Source organism: Bufo gargarizans, chromosome 9 (assembly GCF_014858855.1).
Source record: "Bufo gargarizans isolate SCDJY-AF-19 chromosome 9, ASM1485885v1, whole genome shotgun sequence".
NCBI lineage: Eukaryota > Metazoa > Chordata > Amphibia > Anura > Bufonidae > Bufo > Bufo gargarizans.
The window spans coordinates 182,255,384-182,276,697 of NC_058088.1; the positions used below are offsets into that span (position 1 = coordinate 182,255,384).

The 21,314-nt window shown below is 46.6% G+C and overlaps 3 protein-coding genes across 6 annotated transcripts in view; 1 reads left to right on the plus strand and 2 right to left on the minus strand.

Annotated features, from left to right (window-relative positions):
• Positions 1-352: 352 nt before the first annotated feature.
• Positions 353-3,921, minus strand: BBLN (bublin coiled coil protein). The gene is made up of 2 exons (XM_044268491.1): positions 3,796-3,921; positions 353-912 (listed from the first exon to the last, which is right to left on the minus strand). Exons 1-2 carry the CDS (start codon positions 3,851-3,853, stop codon positions 722-724), a joined length of 249 nt encoding a protein of 82 aa, XP_044124426.1. The 5' UTR covers positions 3,854-3,921; the 3' UTR covers positions 353-721.
• A 131-nt stretch (positions 3,922-4,052) lies between these two features.
• Positions 4,053-12,566, plus strand: PTGES2 (prostaglandin E synthase 2). Its single transcript, XM_044305639.1, has 7 exons — positions 4,053-4,458; positions 5,196-5,390; positions 7,493-7,548; positions 8,001-8,150; positions 9,267-9,467; positions 10,226-10,343; positions 10,425-12,566. Exons 1-7 carry the CDS (start codon positions 4,078-4,080, stop codon positions 10,551-10,553), a joined length of 1,230 nt encoding a protein of 409 aa, XP_044161574.1. The 5' UTR covers positions 4,053-4,077; the 3' UTR covers positions 10,554-12,566.
• A 4,563-nt stretch (positions 12,567-17,129) lies between these two features.
• The window catches only part of ODF2 (outer dense fiber of sperm tails 2), a 30,071-nt gene continuing 25,886 nt past the window's right edge, over positions 17,130-21,314 (minus strand). For all 4 annotated transcript variants that reach the window (XM_044305907.1, XM_044305908.1, XM_044305905.1 and 1 more), the window contains one exon: positions 17,130-17,554. In XM_044305907.1, the coding sequence (XP_044161842.1) occupies positions 17,381-17,554 (174 nt within the window). In that variant the 3' untranslated portion in view covers positions 17,130-17,380. The remainder of the gene's footprint in view (positions 17,555-21,314) is intronic.

Consider the following 21,314-nt stretch of genomic DNA (forward strand, 5'->3'; position numbering starts at 1 on the left):
CAGCAACCTCCAGCACGCCGTCTGTGGTCAAACTACAACTCCCAGCATGCATGCCTACTTCACTGTTCTCAAAACTCTTATAGAAGTGAATGGAGCATGCTAGGAGTAGTAGTTTCATAAACAGCTAAAGGTTGCTTGACCCCTGTCCTTTGTGCTCTTCCTCTCAGATGGTTATCAGGGCAGTTGGGTAAGAACCAGGAGACGGCCTCATCCACCCTCAAACTACAAATTCCAGCATGCTGGGAGTTGTAGTTTTACAACAGCTGAAAGCTGCTGACCTTTAGCCGCCCACAGGGTCTGCTATTACATCACTGTACTGAAGCCCCCCCCAATAATCAGGATAAAGCGAGGCCACAGGTTCTGAAACACTTTATAAAGTCAAGGACGACATTGACAGGTAAAAACAGTTTTTGGAGAGGCTCTTTAACAAAGGGTTCTACTTAATAACCTTGAAATAAATAAAAATCAATGTCTGGTCGAAGATGATGGGAGGATGACTCAGTATTTATTTGCAGGACCCAGGGGCCCATAACACCAGTAGTGCTCCCCCATAGAAGAAGCTCTACTCATGTTCTATGACAGGACTCGGCAACCTCCGGCACTCCGGCTGGGAGTTGTAGTGCCAGAGGATGAAGATTCCTGCTGCGTAATGTTCTTGCTAGGGTAGTGGTTAATAAATGGTGGTCTGCGGGAGGAGCTCTGGACCATACATGTATGGAGGTTATACCCCCTCCCCCAGCTGCGGCGTGTTGTCCGCTCCACTCCGGCTTAGCTGTTCCTGGAAGTCACGCCGGGCCTGCCGGTTGGATTCTAGAAGATCCTGGAGCTGAGCGTGCAAGAGATCGTTTTTCTCCTCTAAGTGATCCAAGCAGAAATTTATCTGATCCAACATGAAGTCCAAGGCTGCATAGTCTGAAAAGGAAAATCGGAGGACACATTTAAAGGAGCACGTCAGACATGGGCAGGGCCTCAGGGGGTGGAGCATGACACAGGGAATCTCTTTGGTTGGGCATGTGACATAAAGTGGATCACTCCATGCAAAATTGACTTACCCAGAAATGGGTGCAATTGTGGCGTGATGTTTTAAAGGGGACCTATCACCTCTCCTGACATCATGGGTGTGGCTTAAAAAGGACCTGTCACCTCTCCTTTTAGTAACTTGCCATGTAATAATTCTGGAACATCTATTATGACTCTTGTGTTCTTCCTACTAGAAGTTTATGAATTAACAGAATGTGTAGGGTTCACACCGCCAACTGGACCTTTCTGAATAAACTTTTAGTAGGAATAATAGAGGAATGACACAACAGAGTTATATATTATGCCACAGAATTATTGGGGGAATGCAAGTAGTTACTTAAACAGACATAGGAGGAGAAAAAAATATATATATATACTGATGTCAAGAGAGGGGACAGGTCTACTTTAAAATGTGGCACCAAAATTGCACCTTCTTCTGGGTAAGCCAAATAAGTCAATTTTTCCTGGAGTTACCCACTTTGTGGCCTGTGTGTTTCTCAGACCCTGTTGTAGAGCTGGCTATTCGTGTCTGCAAAATGAACAAGAATAAGACCTGTTCTATAATTTTCGGAATGGCCGCACGGATGCGGACAGCACATAGATGATATCCCTGTGCTGGCCACAGCTTTTGTGGTCCCATGGAAATGAATGGGTCCACGTGTGATCCGCAAAAAATACAGTTGTGTGCATGAGGCCTTGGGGGTTTGTTCACACAATGTTTTTTTTTTTTTTTTTGTATGTATTCCGCACCAAAAACACTTGTAGATCTTCCCCATTGATTTCAATGGAGAATCTATATCCGATTTCGTATTGAGCTTTTTATTAGGCTTTAAATACCGCACGGTGGAGAGAAAAAAATAAAATAAAAAAAAGGAGTGACCTGTTTATTCTTTATGCGGATTTGTCAGGAATTCAAATTGAAAATGGACAGGATGAAAAAGCCTGGAAAAAATGCATAAAAAATAAATAAAAAAAATGCAGCGGATTCTGCATCTTTTTTTTTTTTCCCCCAGCTCTCAAGAAACTCAGTGCGAACCTACCAATGAATAGAGCAGAGCCGCGAGCAGACTCCTGCATCGGCTTTCCGAGCCGTCGGTGCCAAGAATGGACTCCACAGGAAAACCGCACGGGACAAATCCTCGGCCATGTGTGTTGCGGCACGGCCTTCCATTGAAAACAGTTGGAGACAGATTTGGCGATGTTTTCCGTGCAGAATCTGCGCTGCAACCCGTGCCAAAAATCAGTCATGTGAACATACCCAACTGGGCAGGATCAAAACAAGCATTGGACTAAAAACCGCATCCAAACATAATTATTTTTTTTTCAGCGCACAAAAAAAAAAAAAATCTCAATGTGAACATGGACTTAGGATTTTGCAGGTCCGACCCTTGCTTCCCTGCGCCCAGCACCACGTGATCCAGTTGTAATCAGTGCATTTGCATACGGTCGTCCAACGCTGACGACCCTCGGTTTGAGTCACCGATGGCGGCATGGAACCAGAAAATTCTGCCTGCCGTATCACAGGAGGGATGTTTATAGGTAAACAGTACCTGACCGAGCCAGAAATACTGAGAACAGACGACTGTGGATCACGTCCTTGTGTCACCTCCAGCCTGTGGCTCTTCGGACAGGGCAAAATATGCCCATGATGGGCATTGTAGTTTTACCCCATCCTGAGAGCCACAGGCTGGGGATCAGAGTGAAGGGGCCATGGCACCTTTGATTTGATATAAAATGGCGCCATTTTCAGCTCCGCAGGCTGACAGGACATGCTGTGAGTTGTAGTTTTATACCATGTGAAAAAGCCAAAGGTTAGGAAGTTAATTCGGTAACAAAAAAAAGGGTCTTTTTCAGAAGCAGCGCCTCTCCTGTCCCCTGGTTGTGTCTGGTAGTGCAGCTCAGCCCTATTCTACCGGAAGCCAAGGATGACGTCCGCATGGCATCCTTTTTTTTTTTTTTTGCGGATCAATTGTAACAATGCCTATCCTTGTCCGCAAAACGGACAAGAATAGGACATGTTCTATTTTTTTGCGGGGCTACGGAACGGAGCAACGGATGCGGAGTGCTGTCCGCATCTTTTGCGGCCCCATTGAAGTGAATGCGGCTCTGATGCAGGACCAAACCACGTTCGTGTGCATGTCGGCTAATAGTAGCATTTTGTGTGCACACAGATCTTCTCCACAAAATGCACACAAAATGCTACTATGACTAAGGGTTCATGCACACGACCCCCACACGAGACACCGTGTGCCCCCCGTAGCTGTATTGCGGCCCGCATACAGCGGGTCCGCAATACATGGGCACCGGCCGCGTGCGTTCTGCAATCTGCATCACGGATCCGTTCACTTGAATGGGTCCGCAATCACGGAGAGGCGGAACCCCACACAAGCACTACGGATTGCTTTCGTGGTGTTTCTGGCCGTGCCTCCGCACCGCAAAAAAGTAGCGCATGCACTATGTGCCAGTGCATTGTCCGCAGCACGGGCACGGAGCCCTTACGTTCGTGGACATTGAGCCCCCAAGGCGGTGAACAAGGTCTAGGTTAGACCGAAACGTTGGCCAGTGGCTAAATATAATTTTTATGGATGGATTCAAATAAAATAAGACGTTTATGCAGCAGAACTATAGAATGCCGTGTTTTTTTGAATATATTGGAGGAAGCCATTACCAGACCCCGTGTACTGACAATGCTGCTGCTGCTATTTCTAGGGGGAATAACATTCTGTCGCATGCAAAGCCAGACAAGGAGGGGTTAATAATTAAAGCCATACACACCTTCCTCCCCGGACACCTCGCCAAGAGGGATTTGCGGGTCCCCGTTCGGTCCTGACATAGTTCACCTCGTCATGTGACCGGTAGTCATGTGACCACTTCGTTACATATACTTCTGACGGCTGTGACGTAACCAGCACTGTCAGCGTTCTGATTGGTTCTCTGTGTGAATACTAAGCAGACGGGGCGGGGTTGAATAACGCCGCTGTCTGCGTTCTGATTGGTTGCCCTACCTGTTTGTCGCGAACACTGACAAGAAGTGGGCGGGGTTAGGTAACAGGGAAGATGGCGGCGCACAGGGTTCATGAGTTAGGCTCTATGACATGGCGACTGGCGGGGCAGCTGAGGGCTGGTCTGGGTGGGCTTCGGCTCCCAGTGGCTGGGGCGGTAGTTAGGGGCCCCGGAGCCTCAGTCAGGAATTTTAGCCTACTTCCTTACTCAGTGAGCCAAGGAAATGGGGGAAGTCTGTCCTTGACAGCACAGCAGAGCTGGGTTTGTTATCTTGGAGGCAGCTGGCGTGGGTACAGCACTGGTTGGAGGTGGCAGGAGGCAGGGAGAGGGGGCAGGAGGATGTGGGGTCTGGTGTTCGCTTTTGGGGGTGCACTTGGGGTGGTGCAGACCCTAAAATATTCCCTGGGGGAGCAGAGAGCGGAGGAAGAGGGGAAGGTACGATATCAGCCCTTTGTATAACATATTTTGCAGGTTTCCTTAATATTAGGGAATTGCATTTTTAGCAATTGTATTAACGAAAACTTAGAGTTTGCAAATGGCGGCTCAGTGTACTGATAATTCATCATGGCCTCCGGGGGGACTTACAGTATCCTGCCCTTCCATCAGTATGTCACACATTGGGTTACAGCCGTGTTTCCTAACCCGTGGCTCTCCAGGTGCTGCAAAACTACAACTCTCATCATGCCCCGGACAGCAGGGTCTTGACTGAACAGAGCCTTAGGCTACAGTGACACCTCATGTGGGCCGTACTATAATATGGCGCCCATAGCCTGCTGTAATGCTTGTACTGTACGTCCTGTTCTATACAGCGGTCAGCAACCTCCAGCACTGCAGCTGCCTGTCAAACTCCAACTCCCAGCATGCACCTTTCACTCCTATGAGAGCTGAAAGAACAGCCAAGCAAGTGTGCACGCTGGGAGTAGTAGTCTGACCACAGCTGGAGGTTGCTGATCCCTGCCCTGGAGGAGATTTTTTTTAAACTAGCACAAAGAAAGTGGATCCATTTCCTATAGCAACCTCTGCTCTTTCCTTTTCAAAATGGACTCTTCCTTTGCGTTAATTTTGATAGATTGCGCCCCCCCCTCCTTATGGCTATAGTTAGGGGGGTTATTGTAGGTTTGGTGATAGTATCATTACCTCTGAGTTCTAATACTTGTCCTGTCTTCTATCAGGTCTCAGAAGGAGGTCTCCACCTTACCCTCTACCAGTACAAGACTTGCCCCTTCTGCAGTAAGGTTCGCGCCTTCCTGGATTATCACCAACTGCCCTACGAGATTGTGGAGGTGAATCCCGTCCTGCGGAAAGAGATTAAATTCTCCAGCTACAGAAAAGTCCCCATTCTCCTAGCGGATGCCGGTTCCTCCTTGGTGAGTAGAGATGTGGCTGTACTTTCAGGCTGTGTTCACACGTTGCAGTCATGCCCCCTTTTTTTTTTCAAATGTTTAACTTGCGGCAAAAGTGCTATTTGACTGCAACTTTGGTGATTATGACTTCTGCACTTAAAAGTTATCTCTAGTGTTGAGCGAACTTGTGTTTTAAGTTCGGCGTCTAAAGTTCCGGTTCGGGTTATCGAAGAATCGCGTTATGGATTCGAAATTCCGTTATGGTCTGTGGTAGCGAAATCCATAACGCGATTCTTCGATAACCCAGACTTTAGACGCCGAACTTAAAACACAAGTTCGCTCAACACTAGTTATCTCCCCTTATTGGAAATGCAGTTTATTTGATTTTGGCCTCATGGACATGACCGGATCTGTTTTGTGGATACCGGCCGTTTGCATCCCGCATTTTCCCGTCCCGCCCCATTGTAAAAAAGCAAATTCTTGTTTGCAAAATAGACTAGAACAGGACATTACATTTTTTTTTTTTTTTTTTTTTTTTTTTTTGTGGGATGGACTTACAGCCACATGGATGACATCTGTGTGCTGTCTGCAGATTTTGCGGCCCCATAGAAATGAATGGGTCCACGTGCAATCCACAGAAAGCGCCGTTCGGACGTCGACTTAAAATACGGTCACGTGCGTGGAAACATTCTAAGATACTTTGGGGGTCATTTATTAAGGCTGACGTTTTAGACGCCGGTTTTAATAAGCCCTTCAGCTGGCGGTGGAGACGCCGGTCTCTACATAACTTCGGCGGATCCACACGGTTGGTCTAAATGTAAGACAGCTCCCTTGCTGGCTTAAATTTTGACTATTGTACGCCTAAAAGGCGTAGAAAATGATGAGATGGGCCCTGCCCACACCACACCCGCTTTTTTTAAGACCTGGCGTGAGTGGGGAAAAGTTTCAGCTTGCAGCGCGAATAACGTTTGTGCCGCAATCTGCGCCAGAAATACGCCTAAGGGTACTTTCACACTAGCGGCGAGGAACTCCGGCAGGCTGTTCCTGCCCGGAGTTCCTCGCCGCTAGTGTGAAACTAGCCTAATATAGGCATATTTTTGATAATAAATGACCCCCTTTGTTTCTATTCCCACACAAGATCCCTGTTAGCTGTCAGTGAATGGAAAAACTGATGTTTTCATCCTGAGGCTGAAATTTCACCATAATCAAATTCATATGGGCTCTTATAGTAAAGTCCTGGATGACCCCTTTTTAGGTGGGTGTACGCAAGTGGCAGATATGCTGCAGATTTTTTGCCACGCAGAAATGGAGCTGCATTGCGGATTTTAAATGTGCAGCATGTCAATTTATGCTACAGATTTAACTCTTTGCTGTGCATAAGATAAAACCTGCAACATCCTTAATAAATCCACATGTAACTCGTGCAGATTTTTCATCTGAATCACTGTGGAAAAGCCATCTTGTGTGGCTTTCTCCTATAGGGGGTTTCTGGAATTTTTTCTTTCTTTAAGGTTCTGTTCCACACTGATATTGGAGTATACCTCAGCGGTATACATTGGAAAAACCTATAGCCTACGGTTTTTATTTTTATATTTTTTATATAGCTTATTTGCATGATGCCTCTGTACCTTCCATACAGCTGTACCAACCCAATGGACACTCTTTTAGCCTCCATAGGGAAATCGGGAGCCTATGGATCCACTGGACACGTGGCGGGAGCTTTCCTAGAGCAAGCGGCAAAATGGACAGTGTGAATTCAGCCTGAGAGCTTTCCCATTACATGTTTAAAAAAAAATATGACCTCTATTCCTCCAACACCCTGTGAGCTGAGCGTTGCTGCATGTAGGCATTGCTCTGCTCCATACATGCCCCCCCTTGTCATGCTTTGTGCAGTCGACAGGACACCCATTTATTGCATAGGAAGGCTGTCCCTCTTGCAACCATGTCACATACTGTCAGTGGGCACTGAAGGTAGGGGCTTAGTTTTCTAAAAACATGTTTTTAAAAAAAAAAAAAAAAAAAAACAACAAAAAAACCTGAATGACTTGTCATTGTGTGAATGTCCAGGATTAGGAAAGCATGGCTGGTTTCTACTGATGACAGCGCTTCTTACTTTTTAATTTCAGCAATTAAATGACTCCTCAGTGATCATCAGCGCCATCAAAACTTTCCTTATATCCAGGTAAGAACAGAGAGAATTATATATATTTCCTGTCTCCGGCATGTTGGGGTTCATTCACACTGTGCAGTGTCTTTTACATGTATACCCGTAGGGTGCCATCCATTTTTGTTTTATGCCTACACCAGGGATCAGCAATCTCTAGCGGCCCCGCTGTTGTTAAACTGCGATTCCCAACATGCACGCTTGCTTAGCTGTTCTCAGAACTCCCATAGAAGTGAATGGAGCATGCTGGGAGTTGTAGTGTCACAACAGTTGGAGTGCTGGAGGTTGCTGATCCCTGGCCTACACCATTACACATATACGTGGGAGGCATCAGTTGGGAAATCTTCCCGACTGATGCCTCTGCCGCACACTGCAGATGTGAATACACCCTTACTTCAATATTATATTTTTTTCAAAGGATTTTTTTTTTTTTTTTTTTTTTACTTGACAGTATTTTTATCTTCATGAAGGAAAAGCCTGGAGGAGATTGTGTCGTATTATCCGGTTATCAAGGTGACGAATGAGAAAGGGAAGGAGGTGACAGAGTACCAGAACAGATACTGGCTGATGCTAAACGAAGAGGAGACACAGCGGCTGTACGAGTCCAAGGAATTGCAGAAGTGAGTTTTAGGAGTTGCTAAACTTTCTTGCTGGGGTTGTGGGGGGTGTTACCTGTCTGATGGAAGCACAATGATGGAGACTGGAGGGAGCAGCATGCATGCCTGCTCCATAAAACGGTTGACCGGCCTACTGCCATATTGGAAACGTTCAGGAGCCAAATTGCACAGCAGCATGCAAGCCCTGCACACCTCAAATACAACTTGGGAAAGACTGTACCGTGTTCTGCCGGTGGCCACAATCTCTATATACCCACTGTGGCCACTCCCAGGGGTATTCGTGTGGCGCATGGTCTGGACTCGTATGTGAGTTAAAGGAGTTTTCCGAGTTATGGAAAAAAAAAAATATAGCACTGTAAATCTGATAGGCAGCAATATATAACTAAGCTAAGCAAGTTTTAGGCAAAAAAAAAAAATGTCCTCATTTCCCTGGTTCTTTTCTGGCCCTTTGTTTACCTGCAATAACCACTATCTCTGCCCCTCTCCCTGCTCTGCAAAGGGAGTGAATACAAGTGCTGCCCTGAGCAGCATGTTGTATGTGTAGGACTACAAGTCCCAGCGGTTCAATGACACTGCTGATACACACAGGATCTTCCCCCTACCTGTTCTTGTGCAATGCTCTGCAGAACTCCTCTACTCTGTCAGCTCCTGTGCCCAGCATTTGTCTCCTCGCTGCCTGCAGCTACTCAGTAAAGCCTTCAGCCCTGAGTCTGTGCTGCTGAAGGGGTTAGTTTTTTTTCTGAAGAATCCAGGGAGAGAGCTGACGGCAGTGCAGGGAGGCGTGGCCAGCTCGGTGACATCTCGGCAGTGCAGGGAGGCGTGGCCAGCTCGGTGACATCTCGGCAGTGCAGGGAGGCGTGGCCAGCTCAGTGAGTGCAGGGAGGCGTGGACTCGTGTACAGACTCATATTTGCTCTCTCGGGCTTGTGCCCCAAACATCATGAGAGCAGGGAGAGAAGCTGACATCACAGGTCATGTGACCCTCAGTGAAATCTGAGAAAAGGGCAACTGTAGATGCAGTAAGTGCATGGTAAAGCCTTTACATTTGATTAGTTGGAAACATACAAAGAACAAAAAAAAACCCTGACAACCTTTTTAATCATTACTTCCTTCTCCGTAGGGAGGAAAGGAAGTGGCGTCAGTGGACAGATGACTGGCTGGTCCACCTCATCTCTCCTAATGTTTACCGCACCCCTGGAGAGGCACTGGCCTCATTTGACTACATTGTTCGTGAGGGGAACTTTGGCTCCGTGGAAGGCATCTTCGCCAAGTACGTGGGAGCAACAGCCATGTTTTTCATTGGGAAGAGACTGAAAAGCAGGTATTTGCTAATTATTCAACACACTTATCCGTCCGTCAGTCAGAAATGCCCTTCTCCTCTTTCCGGACCGCCCCGGAAGTTTGGTCTTTAAAGATGGTGTCCGCTCTAGATCAACATTTGCCCCCTTAGATGCTGTGGGCAATTCTGACCATGGTATCAGAGAGGCTTCTCCCCATGAGTGCAGCGCTTCCGGGGCCTGAATGGTTCCCCCACACGAAAATTGGAGGAGCTGTTCATTTGCTGTGTTAGCCTCATGTGAGGCTACCACAGCAATAATTCCTATCTGGCAAGGCTCTGTGAGAACATAGCTAATCTCCCATACACTGCAATGGTAATTCATTGCAGTCTATGGGAGAAGTGATCAGATGATCACATGTTTAAATCCCCTAGGACTTAAATGGAGCAGTGACAGTGTGCATGTTTGACCAATGCTTCATTCAAGCGGGGGGCATGGGACAGGTGATAAGTTATCATTCTGGGACAACCCCTTTAATACACTATGACATCTTATTCACTTTGAGCCCACCAATTGCTTACTTGACGTGCAAACCTGGGACCTGGAAGCCCTCCAGAGTGGACAGACTGCAGTTAGCCATGCTAACTTTATACCTGGCTATACCTTCTGCATATATATTCTGCTCTATGTCACACAGAGAAGGCGTGTTCTGCGCCCTTTATTGGAGAAGGGGGCCTTACATCAGTAGTAGGATTTCAATGCAGGATGCCTTGAATGGCTTTTTTCTGTGAAATCCTTACAGGCACAACTTACAAGATGATGTCCGTCAAGATCTGTACAAGGCCGCTAATACCTGGGTGGCCGCGGTGGGGAAGCACAGGAAGTTCCTTGGTGGCTCACAACCAAACCTGGCGGATCTGGTAAGACAATCTTCTCTGAAGATCTGCTCCCTATAGTACTACACAATGCACTAAATCATGGTGAATTTCACTCCTCCGCAGGCCGTTTATGGGGTCCTGAGAGTCATGGAAGGTCTGCAGTCATTTGATGATATGATGGCAAACACCAAGATCAAGCCCTGGTACCAGAGGATGACCAAAGCCGTTCAACAGCAGTCAACAGCACAATGAGACGATACTTGAGGACATTAGTATGGACGTTCCTGTCCTTCGAGGGCTTCTCACCATCGATCAGATCCAAAAACGTTTTTTGTGTCAGCAGCACTCCAGAACGTTATGGTCACCACTAACTAAATGGCTAAATTGGCAGTTACCGGTCGTGACGCGCATTGTGACCTCTGCTGTTATATAATTACTAAGGTATAATGTCACTTTAGTGTGAGGGGGTTTTGCCTAATTACAGGCATATTAGACGGTATATCCCAATTTTGGTGGCTGGAAGCCTCCAACGTGGCAACATGTGACATTGAAACGGTTATAGCCATCCTCACCTTGGCCTCCATTGATTTTAATACGCATTTCAAATGAAATGGGTCAAATTTCTCTGTCCCTATACTTGGGTATCTTCACACAGAATTGCGGGTAGGTTTTCTTTGAGTTTGGTGATTTTAAGGTGTGACATTGCAGTAGGCAGGACAACCATAGAAATGAATGGGGTTGCGGCACGACTCGCACGTTTTCTGTGACCCCTGAATTGTCAAAAATCTGACACTGCTGGGTTTTTCACAATTCTGGGGTTGCTGCAAACATGCAAATTGCTCTTTTGATCCCTTTAATTTCTATGGCTGCTCGGCTACACTCATGCTTGTGACACTTCACGCCCCAAATCACTGTGTAGCTGACAGCCATTGTTGCAGCCGTCTCGTCTCCTCTCTCTTTCATAATCTCATGTTGTATTCGGCCTTACATATTGCATCGTTGTTCTATAGCCAGATAACGTAGTCCTTAAAGGGGTTCTCTGCCTTTTTTATTTACAGATAAGCTGATCACAGGATGTGTCCATTCTGCAAACCCCAGTAAATCATAGTCTGCAGGTTAAAGGGGGTGGCCCATCTGGGACACTGATGCCATATCGTTAGGATATGCTATCAATATCAAATGGGAGCAGATCCTAAAGGTGGGAGCCGCTCCTATCTCCAGAACTGGCAGAGCTGCTGCACCCACTGTTAATCCGCTATAGAAGTTACAAAAATAGCCAAGCACACGCTCCAGCTGTTGTTTGAACTCCCAAAATGGTGAACAGGTAGCAAGCCTATGTCCTGTTGTGGAGCTAGGTACAGGTCCCACCAATCTGACACTGATTTCCTAGTGATATGCCATCAATGTCCCAATAGGAATACCCCCTTAAGCTGGAATTGGGTGTTCAGTCCTTCTGCCGCACACCCGCAGGGGAAATAAAGCATTACACAGCTCATATTAAAGAGGTCCACCTTTTAGATTTCGACGACCTCCCCTCAGGATACGTCATCAATATCAGTGGGGTCTTGTACCCTCACCAATCAGCTGTTTGTGGTAGTGACAGGTGCCAGAAACATATCAGTAGACTCTGTGTAATGGTCGTGCCGGGGTACCGCAGCATTTGGGTGAATGGGTGCTGAAAGGCAGTATGCTGGCACGACCTCCTTTTGATTCTAGCTCTGAGCACTATTTTATGTCCAGCACTAACTCCTGAAAACAGCTAATGTGTAAGGGTGCCAGGCGTCGGACCCCCACCTATCTGTCATTATCTAAAAGGTGGAAAACCCCTTTAAAAGAATAGACTTCCCAGGTAGTGCATGGAGGTGCTGGGACGCTCTTCATAGTTGCTCCTGATTTTTGCTAATAATTGAGGATCCGAAAACAATAAAACGAGTGGGTTTGAAGGCAGACAACCCCTTAATCTCTTTCCCTCTTTGATGAAGTCCTTAAATTTGGGGGCCCCAGAATCCTACACCCCAGTCTTACTACAATGTAAAACACTGTGATTTTCTTACAGTGATATCTGAGGAGAGTACACTAGTGAGGCGCTGGTAGCGAGCTCTTCAGGTTTGTACAGACATTTCTAGATTTTTGTCATTTATAACTAGTCCGATTTGCAGTATCCAGTAAATGGCCGATCGGCTCCAGCGCGTTGTGATGGATTTACACGGATCAGTTTGTGTGAAACTTCACTGATGGGAGATGCTATAAAGTAAGAGGAATACAGATGTTGTCTCTGCTTGTTCTTTGGTCCGTCAGTATGTATCACAGTCTTAGGCCTCATGCACACGACCGTTTTTTTTTAAGGTCCGCAAAAATGGGGTCCGTAGGTCCGTGATCCGTGACCGTTTTTTCGTCCGTGGGTCTTCCTTGTTTTTTGGAGGATCCACGGACATGAAAAATGAAAAAAAAATGTAAGTCAAGTTTGCCATTGAAATGATAGGAAAAAACGGACACGGATCACGGACACGGATCACGGACACGGATGACAATCTTGTGTGCATCCGTGATTTTTCACGGACCCATTGACTTGAATGGGTCCGTGAACCGTTGGCCGTGAAAAAAATAGGACAGGTCATATTTTTTTCACGGCCAGGAAAAACGGATCACGGATGCGGCTGCCAAACGGTGCATTTTCCGATTTTTCCACGGACCCATTGAAAGTCAATGGGTCCGTGAAAAAAAACGGAAAACGGCACAACGGCCACGGATGCACACAACGGTCGTGTGCATGAGGCCTTAGGCTACATGCACACGACCGTTGTGTGTTTTGCGGTCCGCAAAACGCGGATGGTGTCCGTGTATGTTTTGCAATTTGCGGAACTGCACGGACAGCCATTGATATAACTGCCTATTCTTGTCCGTTTTGCAGACAAGAATAGGACAGGTTATAATTTTTTTTTGCGGACCACGGAACGGAGCAACGGATGCGGACAGCACACGGAGTGCTGTCCGCATCTTTTGCGGCCCCGTAGAAGTGAATTCCTCCGCATCCAAGCCACAAAAACTGCGGTTCGGATGCGGACCAAAGCAATGGTCGTGTGCATGAGGCCTTACAGGGTAATAGGACTAGTAGGATCTACAGGCATCAAAGGAACATGGAAGGCGCTGGGTTATGAAGTATTCTGGGTTATTGGATGGTCATACATCAGGTACACAGAAATATTGATAGGAAATATCATGATCACTAAATCTGCCAGTATATAAACCCCAAGAGAGGTGAGGGGGGAGTACAGCATCTGCCTAACGTGTATATAAAGGGAGCTTTTCATGACGGATACAACCTACAGGTGACAAATTTAACACCAGCATCTGTCACCCATAAGCTATAAGGATATCCACTTAATGAATCCATCATGAAAAGTGATTGGAAAGCTCATGATGTATGATGGTCCCACTGCAATGAATAGGGCATTTATAGTGAAGTATTATTGCAATATAAATATATTAGAGGGGTTGTTTCCTCTTTCAGGCAGACCCCCAGCATGGCTGGACTTGGGAATCATTCTTAACTGATCATATGCCTCGCCTCTGGGTTCTGGCTCCTTCCCCCGCCACCGTTACACATCTCTGGTCTCGTGTCAGCCTCTAGTTTGATGTGGATAACGTGTCGCCATGCGTCACGTCACTAGTGCGGCCAGTCATTGGCTGCATCATACCGGATGTTGATGCAGGGATTTGCATCAGCTGCGCGGGGACCAGGTAACTGATTCCCTCCGCATGTCCAGCCACACTGGGGGTGAGCCCAAAAGGGCAGATATCAAATGTCATTTATGAACGTTAATACCAGGCACTTCCTAATGTATTGTGATTCTCCATATTGGTTTCTTTGCGGGCTTGATTAATTTTTCCATCACCTTATACACTGCTCGTTTCCAGGGGTTACGACCACCCTGCAATCCAGCAGTGGTGGTCGTGCTTGTACACTGTAGTAAAAGGTGCTGGCTGGGACTGCGCATAGGCACGCATGCGCAGCAGCTCACGTCCCAGCGGCTTCGTATCTGCGCTGCATCGGTGGCCATAACCCCTGGAAACGGGCAGTGTATAATGTTGGTAGAAAAGCAGATGAAGCAGGCCAGACATCTTTCATCCATCTCTACTTCTAAATTCATAGAAATATCTAATCTCTAGCTTTACCTCTCTTTAGACAGCGGAGAAGGAGAGTGCATTGCTGGGCACGGTGCTATTTATCAGTAGAAGCACTGGGGCCGTGTGTGAGGGACTATTTTCTATAGATGAGAGAAAGCGACTGCAGTGCGCTCCGGGGGGGGGGGTGCAGGTGCGTGTTGCTCATATAGGACAAGCTGCTGCTCACCCACAGAAACGGAAGAGAGAAGTCTTCTAGATATGTGAGCTTCAAAGGGTTAAAATGACACTGGAGAGCATTGATATAGCTAAAAGGTGACACGCCTGTATTACACTGGCCAATAATCGCTAACGAGCATTCGTATGAACACTCGTTAGTGATCATCTGGCAGTGTAATACTGCCGCCGATTGCCTGATGAACGAGCAAATGCTTATTCATCGGGCAATTAAAAATCAGCGCGTGCCAGTGGTAGATCATGGTTTCTATTAGCGATCTGCTGCCGGAAAACCACTAGACAGTATGGGGATGAGTGCTGGCATAGAGATCGCTGCATGTAATAGCTAACAAGCAAGCGATTGCCGGGAGGGTACACTTCCATCCCGACAATCGCTTGCTGATCTGCCTATCTAATACAGACTTTACTCTCCCAAATGTATCGCCTTGTGGGTATTGCAGCACCCCCGACCGATATGCAGATGAGATGAAGAGCCCATCAGGCAGTCCCCATGCCCTCCCATCTAGTTCGAGCCCCGTTTCTCCCACTTTCAGCTGCCGACGTCATCAAACCCTGCGCGCCTCAGCCCAGCAGAGATTCACCCCTGATACATGTCACAGTTCATACAAAAGCTTTTATTGACACGTGTCCAGATTTTGGTTGACACAGCAAACCAGAATATAAATCGTTAGTGAAACACGTCATATAAATAACAGTAGAAAAAGCCATAAAACACAGTACAAACATTACATGACCGCGCGGCGCCTCTGCTCGTCAACTTTTGATGGATGCATAAAACACGGGGCCCAGTGTTCGTCTTTCCATTTCACAGTGCCATTATTATCCTCTATGGGTAAATCAGGGGGCATCACTTCAAATACAGTCATTAGATGTTTTCGGGATAATAATTTAAGCTTCCCTGGCTGTTCACATAAGCCTTAGGATCTGTCAGCAGCAGCCGCCATCCTACTTGTTGATGGGCTCCAGGTAATATCAACTCTTTCTGCACAGAGTGAAAACAAACGGAAGTAGATAAATAGCAAAAAAAGGTAATATGGCTACATGAGTGTAAATCTCCATATTTGACCTATTAGACATATCCACTGTCTAGATAAAGGGAGATTTGCACCAATTTGTAAGATAGAGAAGCCGGGTGAGGATTATAGAAGGAGGGGGGGGGGGTAAACCTATTCGTTATAAAAGTTTCCAATAAAAGGTATGTATTTTCCGGTTTTAGACAGCCATAGGCTGGGGTCCCCACTGATTGGCAATTATTGAAAAGGGTCTTTTAGTTTGCAGTGACACTACAAGGGAAAACATGACACCCATTGAAATCCACAGTGTAAAGTATGGACATGTCTGGCCGTTACCCCTTTCTGTATGTCATACGGACCTGAGTCTGGGGGCCACATGGTCATCACTTTACTGGAATCGCTACCCTGTTTTGCATTTGGGGGATCGGTTGCCTCCATTTGGTTTGTGCACCCCCACGCCCATCTCACCCTGGCTTTTAATTAGTGTTGCTTGCTCCTTCCTGCCCTGAGTTCATATTTTGAGAGGTAAGTCTGTCCATGCATGTCCCCTTCGGAGGAGGTCGCCTCATTGTTGGCAGATGGGCACGCACAATTTGACCAAAATGAGCGCTGAAAATGCAACGCAGAACAATCTATAGATTCAGTGTTTGCCCATGTCTTAGCGCTTTCACCTGTCTACTGCATGTAGTGTAGGCGCAGCCCTTTTCCCATCAGTGGAGCAGAGCTGCAATACCATATACAACCTCTGCACTGGAGTGGTGCTGTTTCTTTAATTCAAAAAAAGGCCATGTTTTTCTAATCCTGAACAACCCCTTTAAGTCTAGTTCTGACTTCGAACCAATCACATCTCTTATTTTATAACCTACAAGCTGGAATCTGATTAGTTACTATGGTCGGCACCTCCCTTTTTGCTTGTGCTAATATTTACACTGAGGGGGGGAATTTATTAAGAACATTTCTTTTGCCAGCCTTAAAGGGGTTGTCCAGGATTTAACTATTGATGGCCTGTCCTCAGAATAAGCCATCAGTATCTGTTCGGCAGGGTCCAATACCTGCACCCCTGCCGATCAGCAGTTTTGTGGTAGGTCTGACCCAAAACATCAAAAAATTTGTGACTTTCTGCTTCAGGGAGGCATGAAAAATCCCCCCTTGTATATTCAGAAGCAACCCCAAGTGCAGAAGGCATGCTGTATATTTTACATAGAACATATGCCATAAAAGTCAGTATAGGGAAAAGGAATATAAATCCCTTAGCAAATCATTTTTTTTAAATGTCGTCCATAAATAAGGTGAGGCTCCATTCACTCGTCCGTAATAATGGGTCCGCAAATTGCGGAAATGGTGCGGACCCATTCATTCTCTATGGGGCTGGAATGGATGCGGACAGCACACTGTGCTATCCGCATTTCCGGAGCGCACCGCTGATCTTCCGGTCCGCGGCTCCGGAAAAAAATAGAACATGTCCTATTCTTGTCCGCGATTGCGGACAAGAATAGGCATTTCTATGGGGGTGCAGGCCGGGTGTATTGCGGATCCACAATACACTACGGACGTGTGAATGGGCCATAAGGAGAAGATTTCTAAATGTACTAATTGATCCGAATCCCTGATTCTAGGCCTCATGGTGCGATCCAAAGACGATCATATCTGCAGGAACGTTTGCGCTTTCTGGTCAGCCTGATCCTTGAACTTTAGTCCATCTTTTCAGAGGGGGGTTCGTGGACGGATTGGGGAGCTGGATAAAGCCCCCTCCCCAAAAACATTGGCGTAGGAGGACTTCAGGAATTGGACGTAGTTCTGCATGCTGCGGTTGGTGCTTTCAGACTGCTCCAGTCGGTCTTTCAGGTCCTGAAGGCGGCTCTGGAACCGTCGCTCAGCCTGGCAGAGAGAGGAGGAGAAAGGGGCAAAGAATTAGGAACCAGACTCAGAATCCCAAAATTCCACTGCACACCCAGGACACAGCAAACAGTGATAGGAACACATGGGATATGTCACACAGGTGGTCACCTTCCAGTACTGTCTCCACTGCACCAGCCACAGGGTAGATGGGATACGAAGAGGGGGAGAGTAGTCAGGGTTATCAATGGTTAATAATAGTTCAGTCATATATGGCCTCATTCAGACACAAATTACTTTAACGTGGATCGATTTAATTAGCATTTAGGCCAGACACACACGAGCGAGTTCAGTACGAGAAACTCGCAGTGTGCGTCAGTGAGAGGTCCCGTTCTGACCTCTGCTCTTCTGACATTATAATGATCTAGAAAGCTGTGTGACCCTGAGAGTCCTAGAATCGACTGTATTAGGGCTCATGCTCACAGCCGTGGTTTTTTCTGGATCGGATGTGGACCCATTCACTTTAACGAGGCCGCAAAAGATGCGGACAGCACACCCGTGTGCTGTTCTGTTCCGCGGCCCCGCAAAAAATATAGAACATGTCCGCAAAAAGGACAAGGATGGGACATATCTGAAAGAGAAAAAAAAAGGCGCCAGGCTCTCTGCCAGTATCCATGTTTTGCAGATCTGAGCTTTGCGGACCACATAAACCGGCTACAGCCGTGGTCATACGCCCTTACACTGAAAGCATTATGTCAGTGTAATTCTATAGATTCCAGGACTTTCAGGGTCAACCATTATAATGCTGTGCAATACTGTCAGAGACGCCGAGCTCAGGACGGGACGCATTGAACTTGCTTGTGTGTGTCTGGCCTTAGGCCTGTAATGTTTATAGAATACAAATAGTAGCCATGATTAACATAGTCCCACAGCCCTTGCTTGTTCAGTCTCTGCTCAGAGCATAGCACACTGTATTGCTAGAAATGAGACAGAAGTGTTTGGCTACTCTGGGACTCCTATTTGACATGCCCTTAGAGTCCCCCCCCCCCCCCCCCCCCTTTTATATATTTTTTTCCCCTTCTCTTGCCATTCATTTTCAATGGGTCCTGAAAAAAAAAAATCGGACATTGTGCTGTCCGATTTTTTTCAGGACCCATTGAAAATGAATGGGTACGCAACTGGTCCAGATCTGTTCCGCCAAAAACTGAACAGATCAGGAAAGAAACAACGGACGTGTGAATGGATCCTTACTCTTACTTGTCTTGTCCTTTGTCATGGGTGTTTGTATTGAGTCTTTGGTCATAGATATGGGATTTGTACTGCTGTATAAGCTGATTTTGGATTTCTTCCCATCCCAGAGATCCTCTGTGTTGCACTGCATATGCTTTAATGGACCACTTTTATTTATGTATTGTTGAAAATATGTACGACTGTACTAAGAAAAATCTACAGTCTAAAAAAACTAAATATAAAAAAGTGGAGCTCCCCCATCTTGGCCTGGTAATTGATTATTTAGTCTGTACGTGATTTGTCTGTTTTACCTTATATGTAATCACACATAATTATTATTTTTTTATCATCACTTAGCCTGTGTAAGCCTATTTATTCTCAAATCTTCAAATTCTTGTTAAAACAAGAAGGCATGTTGGAAATTAGAAACGCACTTGCTGTGAATAAAACTTTCACCTTGAGTTTGTACTAGTCTTTATAATGTCCCAATGTGGGCACCTAGCATTATAAACCTCCCAGAATGCAATGCATTACAGTGCAACATCCTATAGCGCTCGTCCATGCTGTACTGATCTAGCAGTATCTGGACCGCCTTTATCACACGGCTTATGGATGGTTGCTGGCGCAGGAAACCAGAGCAGAATAGCGCACACATTATTTTTTTCTGTCTTGCAAAAAAGAATTGCCATAATTTATATATTTATTTATTTATATATTTTTTTTTAAACAAGCCTTTTTTTTTATGCATACATTTTTGACAGTACTCCCCCCCCCCCCCCCCCCCCACTTAGAGCAGAGCAGTCTAGGGAAAAACTTAAAATGCATGCTCCCTTTTTTTTTTCTTTTTAAAAGACCGAAAAACTGCATAAAATTACACTTGTTGAAATGCAGCTAAATGTCATAAAAATGCAGCATATTTCCTGAAAATGCACATACCTTTTTTATGGCTTTTATTTTTTTAAAGCTAATAAAAAAAAATGAATTTTTTTTTTTAAGGCGGTTTTATTTTGTAACTTTGAAAAGATGCGTTTTATCTGGCTTTTTTTTTTTTTTAAGTCTTATAGAAAAGCCTATTGGGAAAAACGTCAGTAATAATTCATACCCAGAGCATGCTGTGGTTCGAATCAGAAAAAAAAAAGGGTATGTCCACGCTATGTGGAAAATCTGACAGACTAGTGGCATGATTGCCATCCAGATTTTGCAGTAGATTTGCCACAGATTTTACCCTGTGCATTGCAAAGGTGGAAATCCACAGCTCAAATTGAGATAACGAGATTTTTGTATAACTTACCAGTAAAATCTCTTTCTCGCTCTTTCCTTGGGGGACACAGAAGACCTTGGGTATAGCTCATCTCCATAGGAGGCGTGACACTAAGTGAAAACTGTTAAGCCCCTCCTCCACAGCTATACCCTCAGCCTGGAGAGAGAGGCTGCCAGTTGCGTGTCCAAGTAGTGAAAAAAAGGCAAAGTCCAAAAGTGGAACCAACAAGCCAACTACCCAACGGGTAAAACAACTCGGAAACCGTGTAGAGAAAAAACAAAGAATGGGTGGGTGCTGTGTCCCCCAAGGAAAGAGCGAGAAAGAGATTTTACTGGTAAGTTATACAAAAATCTCGTTTTCTCGCCCAGTTTCCTTGGGGGACACAGAAGACCTTGGGACGTTCAAAAGCAGTCCAAAAGGGGGAGGGACCACAGCACCAAGGCGAATCACCCGAAGGCATCAAGAAACCGCCGCCCGCAGACCAGGCGGCCCAAGGCAGCATCTGCCGAAGCCAGAGTATGCACCCTGTAGAACGCTGTAAGGCAGACCAGTGACCGCCGCGCACAGACGCATGGCCGAAACCAAACGCCACCGGCCCAGGAGGCACCGACCGCTCCGGTGAAACGAACGGTGACACCAAAAGCAGAACCCCGCCCTTGGTGCGGTAACCACAGCAACAACCACTGTGAGAAAGCGGAGGAAAGCCACCCCGGAGGCCACCAACCCGTTGCGCGGACCTCCTGGAAAACCAAGAGACCGAACGTCGACAAGAGTCGGAGATCTCCAAGTAAAAACCGCAAGGCCCAAACAACTCCCAAATCGGTGAAGTGTCCGTTCCCGGGGGTGGGAAGGGGAGGACGAAAGCCCCGTTAAAATGAAAGACAAACACCACCTTCAGAAGGAAGGAAGAGACGGGATGGAGAACAGCCCTGTCCCGAGGAAAGAGAAGGCTCGGAACAAGAAGGGCCGCCACCCAGGCACCCGCCAGAGACACGACGGCTACGGAAACATAACCGTACAGGACAGAAGGAGTAGAGAGAACTCCTGTAACGGCTCCAAGGGAAAGATTGGAGCGCCAAGAGCCCAGTATGCAATGCCCAGGGCGGTACCCAGGGGCAGTACGAGGGAACCCCAAAGCCGCTCCACGGAAAAGGGCCCTGACAGGCCCAGAGGGCCGGGGAACGCCGAAAGGGGAAGGACAGCGCTGACACTTGACACTTCAAGCAACAGAGTCCCAGTCCCAGATCCAGGTCGGACTGGAGAAAGACAGAACCATGGAGAGAGAAAGGCAGAGTGGGGGAACGCCCAGCT

Coding starts and splice junctions, on each gene's coding strand:
- BBLN (XM_044268491.1), bottom strand. CDS start 3,853: ATGTCAGGACCGAACGGGGACCCGCAAATCCCTCTTGGCGAGGTGTCC. Junction 913..3,795: donor CGAGGTGTCCGGGGAGGAAG/GTGTGTATGGCT, acceptor TTTCCTTTTCAG/ACTATGCAGCCTTGGACTTC.
- PTGES2 (XM_044305639.1), top strand. CDS start 4,078: ATGGCGGCGCACAGGGTTCATGAGTTAGGCTCTATGACATGGCGACTG. Junction 4,459..5,195: donor GAGCGGAGGAAGAGGGGAAG/GTACGATATCAG, acceptor GTCTTCTATCAG/GTCTCAGAAGGAGGTCTCCA. Junction 10,344..10,424: donor AACCAAACCTGGCGGATCTG/GTAAGACAATCT, acceptor ACTCCTCCGCAG/GCCGTTTATGGGGTCCTGAG.